The following is a 13,883-nucleotide window of genomic DNA, read 5'->3' as shown; positions in this document are numbered from 1 at the left end:
GAACACTGAACAAAACACAAAATCGTTCCGATAGCACTATCAACAACTCGAGGCTCTTTCTCACTACTTTGGACACACTGTGCACCAAAAGGTCCTGTATCGCGGACGCCAGAATAATTGTCACACCGGTCCCGTTAATTAGGGAGGCAATCGCCGGGCTAATTCCAAGAGCCGAAGTATCGGCCCCCCGAACCGCACCACGAAAGCGTGGACAATTTAGAGGTGGTCCTTTTTGGCGTGCCAGCGGACGCCGGCTGTGGCCCAAAGAACAAGTCAGAGCCGAGAGTTGATAAACAAACAGATTATATTCTCAATAAGGGCAGATCAGAAAAACAATACACCAATATGTTCACTCCACAATAGTTACATACAAAACGTCACCAATCAAACAACGTACTACACAGTACAACCAACCACACTTGAAACAACGGACACAGACAACAATACGCCCTACAATGCAGTCGCATGCATTGAACAACCAAGACACTTAAAGACTAACGTGATAGAAAACCTATTCAGTCCAAAGTTCTTGGAACCAAAGTCGAGATGATACTCTTCCGAGAATCACTCACTCAAAGTCCAGCGTTGTTGTCGTTCCGCAGCCCTCGAAGTTTCTCTTCCAGGAAACCTCGCGACTTCAATTGGCCACTCTTCAAACTTCAACTTCTTCGCCGGAAATCCGTCGGCTTCACACACGCAGCTGTTGCCCGCGTCTTCGCTCGATAGCGGTAAACATACGCTCTTGCCTGTAGCTCGAGCCTTCACCCACAGGTGGAACTCCTCTTCATCTCCTGCTCTGTCACTACGGACAGCACCTTCGCCGACTCCCCGGCGGAATCCCTACGCGCTCCGGCGCTAACTTTCCGTCTTCTCCTCATTTCTCGTCTCGGCCGCTCGATTAAATACTTTCCGCGCCACCTTCCAGAACGTTCTTCTCATTTCGTCGGCGCGATGCGCAGCGAAGGCTCGGGAGAGGCACGAGACGGTTCGACTGCCCTCTCCGGAGGATGATTCACTCGGTCTGACCCCGCCTCCTTCGTTCTAGAAAAGTCGCGGCCTTGCTGGGCCGCCGATGTGGGGTGAGGAGGTTCGTCTGCGAAGCCATGCTTCTGCGGGGAGAGCGCGCGCCCGGGAGCCTTGGATGTTTGCTTTCTTTTTTTTTCTTTTTACCTCGCGGCGTTTCTGCCGCCCGTTGTCGCAAGGATTTGGCGGCGCGCTCTTTTTTAGCGCTCGTTCTGTGACACCCGTATTCAGCTCTCTTTTGCGGTTTTGCGCATTAGTCGGTGACTAATGGCAGGGTTGTATTTTCCCTGAGTACGCATGCATGGGCTTTTTCTCCTAATACCTTTTGAGGGGTTAAGCTTCTTAGGGTCGAGGCTCATCTATTATTGTTGTTGGCGTGCGCCGTAGCAGTGATGACGATGACTATGATGCTGATGATGATGAAGATGATGACGATGACTATCACGGACAACGACTGGTTTGTGTAGACGATATGCTCTACGATATATGACGAGGCGATATGCTCTACGAGGCATTTAGTACGACTGGAAACAGCCAACATCCACCAGGGGAACAAGCACAGACCTCGTCTTTGCCAACTTCCATGGATCATATATCACAAAGCAGTAATAAAAAAGGCCAAACAAAATTCACAACTCAATACAACATACCATAGGGACAATAAACATTACATATTAATGCACTCCGCTTCGTCACTCATTTGCATGTGTGAGTGGTCAATGTCACGGGTGATTTACGAGAGCAACAAACGATCCCGCTGCTTCGCCCACTCATAATCATTCACTTCGTGGATGTGCCATGTTTTATTTTTTTTCTGCTTTTTCAACCGATAGTCAGCGTTTCTGCAGCCGAATTCATTCCGAAACGTTTTCGCGTAATAGTTCACCTGTCCTTTGCTATTTTGTCTGTGAATACGCCCGATTTTAGGGCATTTTTAGCGATACTTTCTCAGCTAATCGACGCAATAAAAAAAATCTGCCACAAAAAGCTGACTCAACCCACTCAAGTACAAGTGTTTAATCATGTCATACTATACGCTGGCATTGAAGCGAAGGCTATGCAGAGCCAAATCGCGTCCATCCTAGCGCTAGTGAATGCAGTTCCACAAAAGCGCCCGTACCTTCAACGAGATCTCGAAAACGGAGGAGCGCGTCCTGCGGCGCCTACAGACAAACACGCTGCTCTGCCCAGCCATACTCAGATATTACGACCCAAAAATAAGCGGGCAGTGCCAGTACTGTGGGGAAGTCGCCAACACTTACCATATGGTCTGGGCCTGCCAAATGAAACCAAAATTAACCCCCTTTCCCAACCCCATGAAAGAGGACTGGAAGACGACCCTACTCAATAGCTCCACACTAGAGGAACAGCGAACTCTAGTCCAGCGGGCTCGGTTGGCGGCCTCGACTAATGACGTCCCGGACTAGGGATGTCAACCCGTCCGGTGGTGATAAGGGCTATCTGGCACAGCCATCATCAATAAAAGTTTTTTTCCTCCTCCTCAACGAGATATGCAAGAGTTCATCCTTTATTTTCTACGGGAAACTATTTCGGGCAGGACGGACCTCACACTAGGAAAATATTGATATTATTCGCGTTTTTGAATGCCAGAAAAACTCCTGCCTTTTTACGTGTACCTCAAATGCTAGGCGGCGTCTGCGTCTACACGAAACGCTGATACTGCGCCACCGTCACTTTCCACCATATTACGAGACGCGCGCTAAATCGCACTACTTCGCGTAAGGCAACATACTCAAGTAGCTCGGCCTGTAAACGTTAGCTTCGCTCGCCTAGCTTTGTCCTTAGTGCCAAAAGAATGTTGTAACCGAGGGTAAGCTAGTTTACATAAGACATGTGGATGCCACCATCTCGCGCTGTTAAGTTGATGCATTTTTGTTTTTATAGATGGTGGTGTGACTCATTGGGGCCACGAAACACACCAACTCAACTATTTTCATATCAAATTCGTCGAGCGTAACACTGTTCTTTTAGCTGTTCAAGCCACAAAACACAAAGGTTAACGCCCGCAACACGGCAGGACTGAATACACTTCGTAAAATAGTCTGTAGTAACTCCACACTCTATAGTTTAGCACCGTTGAACACGTTTTTCGCTTTGAGGAAGCACTAAGAAAAATATGACCCACCAATGCACAAGTTGAAAACAACCGCTGCGGGATGTAACGCATTAACAAAAGAAGTTCATAAGTTTATTAGGTTGCATATCTTAAAAACTCTCGTATTCCTAATTTGCAACATATACTTTGGGTTACAAGTTCTCAGCTTCTCTATGGAATCTAGCCACAGATCATATCTCCATCATGTTACATTCTAACGCACGCTTGCTTTTTAAGAAGAACAGTAGGAAGAGTTCGCATATGGTTACTACAAGTGGTGCTACTTGTAAAAACAAAAAACAGCACAATGACTCCTATCAAAAATGGTATACGCCCTTCCTTGAGCGCTACCACCCGTGATTTAGTAATGACATACTGTGGCTGACAGGTAGAATACCTGATCAAGCTTGAAATCAAACCAAATAATGAATCAGGTTCCGCGGAGTGTGATGATGATTCTTCGAGGCGAAACACACGCTAGATGGCGCATTTTGTTTTTCTGTTGCCACCGGCAAGGTAGCTTGAAACCATGACGCAAAAAATTCACTCGCGTAGTATTTCCTATACATAATCTTCAATAATATAAAAATAGACATCTTACCATGCAACAGCTACGTTTGTGAGCGCTGCCTCAAATTGGCACAACAACTTACCTGTTTGAAGCGTATGGTCTTTAACGGGTCCGTGCTGCGTACTGGCGACCTTGCGAACCCTGAAGCAAGCGTATTTGCTGCAGTTAAGGGTCACCCATTCCTTGCACAAGCCTTCTTCAAAATTGCACGTCTCTATAAAGAAAAAGAACAACGCGATAATTGAAGTAACTCTTCTGGACGTATATTTATAATGACACAGTTACTTGAAGAACGCTTGAGCTTCGCCTTCAAAAGTACAACGCGATAACGTAACCGAATCCTGTGCGCAGCACGTTCCTAAATGCTAACCGACCTTCGGTTCTCGGTTAATATTTCATTCACACCTTAAAGAAACGACAGACTGCGTGCGTAACTGGCCGTTTAAAAAAATATATTCTATAATGCTTATCGCAAACATACATTTTGTAAGTGCACACTAATCTTTTTTTTATTATTTAATAGCACGTGGTCTTAGGAAATATTAGCTGAAGCTTCGCATAAATTGATGTCGAATGTATGCTAATGACATAGTAAAGTTGGTCTTGCTACCTGCTATAGAAATATTCTGAGAAGTTCTTTCTTCCAGATAAATTTGATAACAAAATAGCGGGAGCCTTAGGCCTCGGCTTTTAGTGTTGAACGCGATAGCGATATCCTGTCCCTATAGTGCGTACTTCAAACGCTAAGTGAATAAAATGTTTTATGCACGCACTACACGGCCCTTACGAAATATGTGCTTAACTTGCGGGCCTATTGTAGAGGGTGACTGGCTTTCAACAATGAAGTCATTATAATAATCACGTGTTCTGACGCCGATGGCAGTGTACGCTTGCACCACGCATCCTTACTGCAATATTTCTTGTTGTATTGTGAAGCATGTGCACAAGATAAGTGTGTTTGTAAAGCATGAAAGTTACTCTCACTGCGATTCCAAGCATATCAACTTATTTTGACTGTACTCACAAGCAGACGCATGGCTGTGTGGTAGAATGGCCACTCCACACAAACGCCCCTGGTTTGATCCCCACTAAGACCCAGAATTTTTATTTGCACCTTTCTCCAGTTTTCGGTCAAACACGAGAAGACGATTTTTAGCTCAAAACCAACGACGTCGACGCCGGAATTTCTGCGGAATGAGCTATTCAACACAATCGCGCAAAAACATCGCTGCTAAAAACAATACTGCTGTACAACTTCATAAGACAACGACTGTTAGGGTGCCAATGTACCAGCAATAGCTACACACAAAGTTCCAATAAAGGATCAGTTGAATACAGTTTAGTCAATACAGCTAACTGAGCCCTAATGTGAAGTGGTGATAGCGAAACTTCATTTCCCAAAAGATCCTGAAGGAAACCTTGCTGAAAGCCTGGTTGTGGTATAGCACCTCCCACGTTGGGGTTGCATGCCATCTATACAGACCAGTTTGCATTCCGTTAGCTCTAAATATCCAATTACCACTTCTCAGTCACCATCATAAGGGAAGCACAGCTCTACGCCTCGGATATGTGATATCAACAACTGCAGCCTTGCAGGAAACGAAAAACGGCTCTTGTGCTCCTGATCGTAAAGTGTCATTGTGATCAATATTAATTACAACTGCTGGCACTCGCCGTGTTCAAGAAGAAAGACAATACTGTCTGCGTTTGTGGCCGTGAGAACAAAGCCTCAACTGAGGATAAATGAAAGAACAGATAAAAATACATAAAAATGCATCGTAACTGCTTTTGCCTGTCCGAAAATGGAGATAAAAGAATAGCGGCCAACTGACAATTCGCCAGCAATATCTGGTGTAATGTCAGGCTCTTTATCTCATGCAATGAGAACATTGTATGGCATCATCTCGTGAGCCGCACTTCCTCGTAAAAAAAGGCTTCGGAGCAGCTTTTTGCCGTGAAAAGAATACTTGTGCAGTATGACAGTTTCAAAGTTAATCATAATAATAATATATGTGGGTTAACGTCCCAAAACCACCAAATAATTTGAAAGACGCCGCAGTGAGGGCTCCGGAAATTTCGACCACTTGGGTTTCTATAACGTGCACTGAAATCTGAGCACAAGGACCTACATTTTCACGTCCATCCAAGATGCAGCCACCGCATTCGGCATTTGATCCCACAACCAGCAGGTCAGCAGCCGAGAGTGTTAGCCACTATAGACCTCCGTGGCGGGGCGGCATTTTCAAAGTTGAGTAATATCTTAACAGCCGACAGCTACTATTTACGTCCATTGTAAGGCAAAAGAAAACAGCAACAACAACAACAATAATAATAATAATAATAATAATAATAATAATAATAATAATAATTGTTGAGGTTGAACGTCCCAAACAACAACACGACTACGGATGAGTGTGCTTTGTATCGGGCCAACCCCACCACCGAGTAAAACCGAAATCACTTCGCCAAAAGAAATATTATGTGGAGAAATTTTAGGTGACGCCATGCCACCTAATTAATACGCAATTGTTTGTTCCGCCTAACCACGATGCTTGTGGCTCACAAGCAACGCGTCAGCTACCAGTGTTGTCAAGTGCAATGTTTTTAGTTAACGCTGACAAGCACAGACAAGTGCAGCGTTTTTAGTTTCCTAAATTGGAAACCGTCTTCGAGAAAATGCAGACAAGCATGGCACCAAGGTATTCGAGTGAAAATTACTGACTTTTGCAACCGTTTCGTATAAGGTGGATGAATTTTCTTGGGCTGTGGCTAAATGACTACCTTTATGCTTGTTCTTATATTGTTGAGATGACTTTGGGCACCATTAAAATTAGACTTCGGCAAAAGCACGTACAAAAGTAAAGTTAAGTACGACTGTGCTCACTGCACACTCAGAGTTTCTGGGAATCAGTTACTAACTTTTGTAACTTTGGAAATAGGTTCTCCGTGATGACTAATTCAGTCAGTCATTAAGTACGGCTCACAGTTTATACTTAGTCGAAAGTAATGACGAAATCTCATCATAGGACATCCATCCAATTCCTAATGTCGTTAATTGCAGGTAGCCACTGAGGCGCAGTGCTTTCGATTGTCCTGTTCACTTTCATTTGCCGATCAAAGTGATGTTTGCTAGTAGAGGGTCTGCTGACGGAGGCTTTATGCAATAGTTTTGAGTTTTTCCACCCAAGTCCAAGCCACATATTCAAAAGCTTGTGTTTTTGTATAATAAAAGCGCTTAAGAAATTTTTGGACCTAAAAACATATCTCGGCCGCCATGTTCTGACACCTCATACTTGAACGCCGAACGTTGTCATATTCCCATAATTGATAACGTCACTCTTTTTGACGCAATGAAAAACGTCCAAAAAGTAACCAGGTATCAAATTCTTTTTATGTTGTCACCAGCCTAAAAAGTAGGTCAAATTGGTGCAAAGTATCCAAACCATGTGCAATCTATCATTAGTAATAGTTCTCACACTTTCACAATTTGCTGATTTTTATGTTCGACAAGGTATATTGTGTATTTTCTTCACCGATGTTTTCAAAGAATATAATTCTGTAATGCCCTTACAATATTTATATTCCTATTACTTATCTAATGCCTTGTATAAGGCTTTCAGAAGTTTAATAACTAATGATGATGATGAACCGGGCCAACCTGTCCGCCACACTCAATTCGTACCCTCTAGCTTCTCCGTTTTTTCTATACGTGGCGTTGCTCTGAACGGACTGTTAATTGTGAGTGTACGTTCTGTTCTGTTCTAAAGGTTCTGCTGTTCAGAGGTTGAAGTTTATATTGCCTCGGCTACTCCATATCAATAGGTTCTGCAGCGAAAAAAATATAAAGAATAATACTGCAGAGTACGTTCGTGTACTAATTTTCTTGTTTGCTTCAGTCTTTTCTAAACAAATTTTCTGGTTTGGGCCCATCGTATACGCTCCGTCAGTGCAACACTCCGACTCGGCCTCAGAATGTCGTTATCATCCGACTCTGCGACACCGAATTCGCAGATAGGTCGTGTACGCCGGTGCATTAAAGAACCATTTATTATGTTTATTCCAAACTGTCCCATAAACGTCTGACGACACGAATCCCGTGAATCTGTGAAGTGTGCAAGTGCCACCAGAACAGAGAACCCAGATGCAGTTAAAATACACACAGAAGCACTACGTGCTTCTGTAAGTATTTTCATTCAGACTGTTAGATGTTATTATTTTATTCTCATGGCCGCCTTCACATGTCATTTCTGGCAGAAAAGATATCACAATGAATTGTAAGTTCATGTGATTAGCATTCAGCCAATGTAGAAACTCCATCTATGCAAAATTCAGTGCTTGTGTGTATTCCACATGTCTATTGCTGGTTTTCAGATATTTTGAACTCACTGTAGTGTGGGCTACACGGTTAAGGAGCACCTACTGTACATGCACTCAGCAGTCAGCTGAGTTTATTGATTTGTCAATGAGCAATTTCCATTATTTAATGATACGTACTTTGAACTGCATGACGCTTGCCTGCTTAAACGCTACAACACGAACCTCTGACACTCGTACAAACATCATGGTAAAGGGATGAAGGGAGGGGGAGAGTGAGAGCAAGTGAGCAAGGGAGGCAAACGAAAGGCAGGGATCTTAACCACGTTGTACCAAGTGTACTACCATTTATTTATTTATTTATTTATTTATTTATAAATACTGCAATTCCTGATAGGAATTTTAGCAGGTGGGTTACAGTGCATAAAAAGTATACATGGTTTACAACAACTGTACAATTCAACACAGATGAAATGGCTCTTTTTCTCGGGTACAAATAGTTGTTACAAATAATACACACAACAACAGAGGATTGGTATACAATACTAATTAAGGTGGGACTCAAAGAAACTTAGAGAAGGCTGTTGAACTTGTGAATTCTGAAGTTTATTCCAATCGGAAATAATTCTGGGAAAGAAGGAATACTTATAACAGTTAGTACGTGTGCGATGGGGGATGACTGTTAGTTGGTGTCTTTGTCTGGTCGCGTACCCAGCTGAAAATGAAATCACATCTGAAAAATCTATTTTATAATGCCCCTTGATTATTTGATAGAAACACTTCAGTCGCGATAAAAGATTCCTGTGTGCTAACGACGGTAAGTCAGCTCGTCGTAGAAGTTTGGTAACTGAAGTGCGCCCAAATTTGTTAAATATGTAGCGCGCAGCCTTCTTTTGTACGTTTTCTAGCCTACTGATGCTTGTCTTTGTGTATGGATCCCAGATAACGACGCAATATTCTAATGCTGGTCGAACTACTGATTTGTACGCAAGTAAACGAACATTAGGAGTGGAAAGTTTGAGCGCTCGTCTAAGAAAGAAAAGCTTTCTATTCGCGGCAGCAATCACAAAATCAATGTGCTTATTCCAATTAAGATTATTAGTTATCCATAAACCGAGGTACCTATATTGAGTTACTTCTCTCAGAGTGATTGTGTTCACAGAGTAATTAAAGACAAAAGGATTCTTTTTCTGAGTAATTCTCACGACTACAGTTTTATCGAAGTTTACAGCCATCTGCCATTGGTCACACCACGTGATAACTTTTTGAAGGGCATCGTTTAGAAGAAATTGATCTGACATGCTGCTTATTTCAGAGTAAATTACGCAATCATCTGCAAAAAGTATCATTTTCACAGGAATATTGTCAACTATATCATTAATATATACACGAAGAGGTACGGTAACATATATCATACACGAAGAGAGCCGAGATAACTAACAAGAATAGAGAAAGCAAGAAGGAAAGAGGGCGAAGTTTCAAGTGCGCACACTTGCAGCATTTATGGCGAGCACGGCCATACATTTACAACCGAGGAATATTGAGGTCAATTTCTCGGCCGTTGTATAGAAATATGCTGGAACCGGAAACAATAAAAGAGGCAAGCAAAAGCTGCTTCTAAAGAATTCCTCAATTTTAGTGGGCAGTGAGCTTGTAAACTTGTCCTTCTGAAGAGGAAAGTCTGCACGAAGTTCACGAGTCCTCACCGGCACTTTAAGTCTAACTGTCATGAAATGACTGCTAATGGGTAACAAAAGATCAGAAATACAAGGTAGCGAGAAAAAACGTATGGCCAGTAGTATGTGCGTGTTCTATAGCTAAGAGTTCTGACTGTGTTGGCGATGGTACATTGAGCCAGTTTGTTTGACTGTCCTCGATATGATGTATAGAGAGTCAGAGACGACAACTGGGGACAACTCTAACTTAGGTCGATGAGAAAGCACTTAAGCACCATTAAAACTACCGATATTTTACCACAGTGATGTGCTGTGGGAGAAAGTAGTGGTCAGCTGCAACATTGTAGTGAGGATCGGACATTGTTCGCAGTCGCTTTTAAAGCCTCTGCGTTTTTTGGTTCTCCGGCTGTGATGCATTGAGCGGTAGTGGTGATAGCAAAGATGGTAGCTGCCACGTAAGAGATTAAACTCTAGAGATATCCCAAGTTATGCGTTCAAGCCAACGTAATGTGTCTGTATTGCTGCAGCAGCAAATTGGATTTAGCAGAGCCTGACGTCACCTTCATAGATAAAAGCATGTGCAGATTTCCACCTGCGTAACTTGCGGTCCTTGCACGGCAGAATCTTTCCGCACTTTCACATTAAATTCCCCCGTTCCAATCTGAGTTGTGTGTATTGCTGAGCAAGCTCTATCACTTTACAATTACAAAAAGTGAGTGGTTGGACTACATGCTTCAAAACATTCGTTTAACTGCACTCGTAAAAAAAGTTAGTAAAAAGGTAGCAACTGCAAGCAAATAGGTAGTAACTGCAGCGCTTACTACTTGTCTTGAAGTATTACTACGTTTTTGCTACCTGTTTACTAACCTACGTTAGTAAACAGTTACTAGCTGCAACCGTTTCTACCTTTTTGTGACCTTTTACTACCTATGATAGTGAACAATTAGTAACTGGAATGAAAGAGGTAGTAACTGCGGCCGTTACTACCTTTCTAATTCATGTGAGGAATTGTCTTGACGTACCATCATTAAACAGAAAAATGACGCAGGAGATATCCATAGATTAAGAAAAAAGATGTCGTTTTGAAGTACGCAACCTATATATGCAAACGTTACTATGATATTCTCGAAACGAAGAAGTACAAGTTAAGGAACCATAAGCAAGTGCTAGACGCGTTGTAATGGAGAATTACAACAAACTTAGTAAATTACAGCAAATTAACAAGATTGAGGAATGAAAATAACAAGACGTTCACAATTAATCCGGAGGACGGTTGCAATTATTCCACTGCGACGTGTCTCCAAATATTATCGTTGTTTCAGCACGTCAAACCACAAAAACAAATATTACCTTTTAAACGCTGATATATTAGCCGTGTGAAGCATTTAAATCCACTGAGACTATGTTAATGAGTTTCGGTACATTGTTTTGGCCACTGTAGATTATGACTTTTTCTGGCCCTTTTAAAATTATATAGATATACCATATAATTTTTTTAGAAGTTAGGCTGATGAAAAGTCTTGTCCTACGTCCCTAAGCACACGTAGTCAGGTAGTATGATATAGTGCTCTAGATACACATTTGCTGTAATTAACCCTAAAACACAAATGCTTCCCTGTACGAGACATGCATCTGCAACGTAGGGGCTATATATACCCCACGCTTACTGCATACTGTAGCGTAAAATAAGAATAGTGAAATTCTTATGTTTATGTATTCTTCACGTTCAAGATACACCACGCAAGATTTCCCGAAATTGTGTAATAATGAGACATTGATTGGCCAACAATAGCAATGAAGGAATACTCGTCAAAATAAATGAACAGTGTAGTATTGGTTGCACTTCTTTTCTTAAAACCTTTCAAAGTTAGTATCAATGGGTGGTAACGGCTAGGGTAGTAAATGTTTCTAAACGCTGGTAGTATCCGCAAATGTATTAACTTACCCCCCCCCCCCCCGCCATTACTAGCTGCGCTTACTACCAGAGTTGTAACATATGTGATAAAACATTACTTACCCAAAGCTAGCAAGAACTACTACCTTTTTTATAAGAGTGCGGCTACACGAAGAACTGTAGTGCAGCCTCGCCTGTTCTGGTCACATTACGCCTTTGAGGTGACGTGTATGGTGGCGCTTCGATTCAGCGCGTGTTGTTTCCGCAGGATTTACATATATGAGCCCCTGAATGGGCACCCTTCCCGTTTTCTCCGCAATTAAATAAAATGTCTCCATCACCTTCTTCGTTCTGTGGTCTTCGCATATTTTCTTTTTATTTTTTTTTTGCTCGTGCTCAAGTTAGTGGACGTTATTTCCGCCATTACGAGTAACTTATCACACTCGTGTTTCCGTCGCATATGCGTGTGTTTTCGCAGTTACGTTTACTTTTACTTAGCAGCAATGAACTTACATAAATTATGCTAAATTGTGTTGTCCTGTGTTCTAGGTACAGGGGCCCCTGAAAGGCGTTCCGCGCAATTCACTCGCGCACCATTCCGGAAGTCGTATTCAGCATCAAATAAACTTTCATTGCTCATATTTCGCTAGTTAGAATACTACAAGGTACCATAAAATATAACGTATATAGAGAGGTAGTGAAAGGACCGGCAGATAATCCTGCGTACTAGCTGTCATGCAAACTACCTTTACATTTAGGTGTCTTTTCGTGCAGCCCTAAAATATTTTCCATGCAGAACGCACCTACCAACCTAAAGCAAGAGCGTTACAGCCTCATCAGCCGCCCGCTTTGTAAGGTAAATCTACCAAGGCGGTAAAGTAGTTATGGTGCTTAATTGCTTACCCGAAGTAGCGGGAATGAACTCCGGCAGCGGTGGCACAATTTGAATCAAGACAAAAGGCTATAGGTTGTGTACTTAGGTGCCTGTGGGTCAAAACAATTGTGGGTCAAAATATCTGGAGCCTTCCACAGCAGCACACCACATATAGAGGTTGTTGGACGTAAAACGCCAACTATTTCCAATACCTTCAAAAGTAGTGTAGTTTTCAATAACTTGCACAATAGCTGAAACTTTAACAGGCACACTGTTAAACCCTGGCGTTTGTCGATGTAGTGTACAGGAACACCGCTTCTCTGTACAGTACTGCGAGCTGGCTAGCAACCATTTGGCACACTGAGGCAAAATAACAACCTTGTCTAATGCAGTATAGCAAGAGGGTAATATATAGAAGTGAGGGCGAGGGCAAGAGACTTGAAGGTGAGGGGGAGGAGAAAAACGATCAGTAGGAGAGAATTATTGCATATCATGCACAGTAAGCTTACGCAACGGGTTGAGAAAGGAAAGTGAGGCTCAGAAAAAGAGTAAGGCCAGCAGCTTCGATGTTTCTTAAGACTTGGCGCAGTGGGTGCGTATAAACGCTCCCCCCCCCCTTTTTTTTTGTAGAATTGCCACGTTCGTCCTATCTGCACAATGAAGCTTTGTAGATGACTACTAAATAGCTGCGTTCTCCGTACTGCTCTATTTCTCCCTGGAGTAACCTTCCCTCATGAAAGAGTCCTGCACGTGTGCGCTGCCTCCACATGTGCACTGTTTTTTTTTCTAGCTAAAATAGTAATTTATTATTTCCAAAATAGAACCGACCACACATGAAGAAAGCTGGAAACTTTCGGTTACGTGGCGAACAACGCCAAAAGTATTTTGCATGCACAATACTTGCCTGCGGAGACGGAAAGCACGCTTGACCAGAGTAGAACCAACGTCACAGTCAGCATAGTTGTCATTTGCGCTACCGCGTTGTACCGAGCTTGGGACCGATGCGAACACATTACGCCCTAACTATTGTCGATTGCCTTACGCCCGCATTGAACTTGCTGGTAGTATCTTTTTGGATGCCATGTGAATTAGGAAGACAAATTACCACTAGGCAGCCGGCTTCTAATGGTGCTACCTGGATTTTCTCTGCATACGTGAGCCTGGTTTTTGAACGCTATAACTGGTGCGATAACGACACGAGATATACGCGTGTTGTCCGAAGATTAGATATCCACCTCAAGAAACTAGCGCTGCAGATTCCATGTAATCTTTTCACTTCCCGCGGCCGTGACTTATCTTGTACTGATATTACAACAATGTTGGATGTCTTTTATCTCGAAGGCCCTTACTTCGATGGACACAGTGATATAGAAGGAAAGTGTTCTTATCATTGATACGCCCACTAATTCTTGTGG

General features: G+C 42.6%; 1 protein-coding gene across 1 annotated transcript in view; it reads right to left on the bottom strand.

Moving 5' to 3' along the window:
• Positions 1 to 13,883, bottom strand: part of LOC119169733 (MAM and LDL-receptor class A domain-containing protein 1-like) — a 228,200-nt gene that overhangs the window by 205,363 nt on the left and 8,954 nt on the right. The window contains exon 2 of the mRNA XM_075885553.1: positions 3,793 to 3,924. Within this exon, the coding sequence (XP_075741668.1) occupies positions 3,793 to 3,924 (132 nt within the window). The remainder of the gene's footprint in view (positions 1 to 3,792; positions 3,925 to 13,883) is intronic.

This window comes from Rhipicephalus microplus, chromosome 2 (genome assembly GCF_043290135.1).
Source record: "Rhipicephalus microplus isolate Deutch F79 chromosome 2, USDA_Rmic, whole genome shotgun sequence".
In the NCBI taxonomy this organism is placed as follows: domain Eukaryota; kingdom Metazoa; phylum Arthropoda; class Arachnida; order Ixodida; family Ixodidae; genus Rhipicephalus; species Rhipicephalus microplus.
Note: the sequence above shows the minus strand (reverse complement) of the source record. Positions and strands in the feature narration are given on the sequence as shown.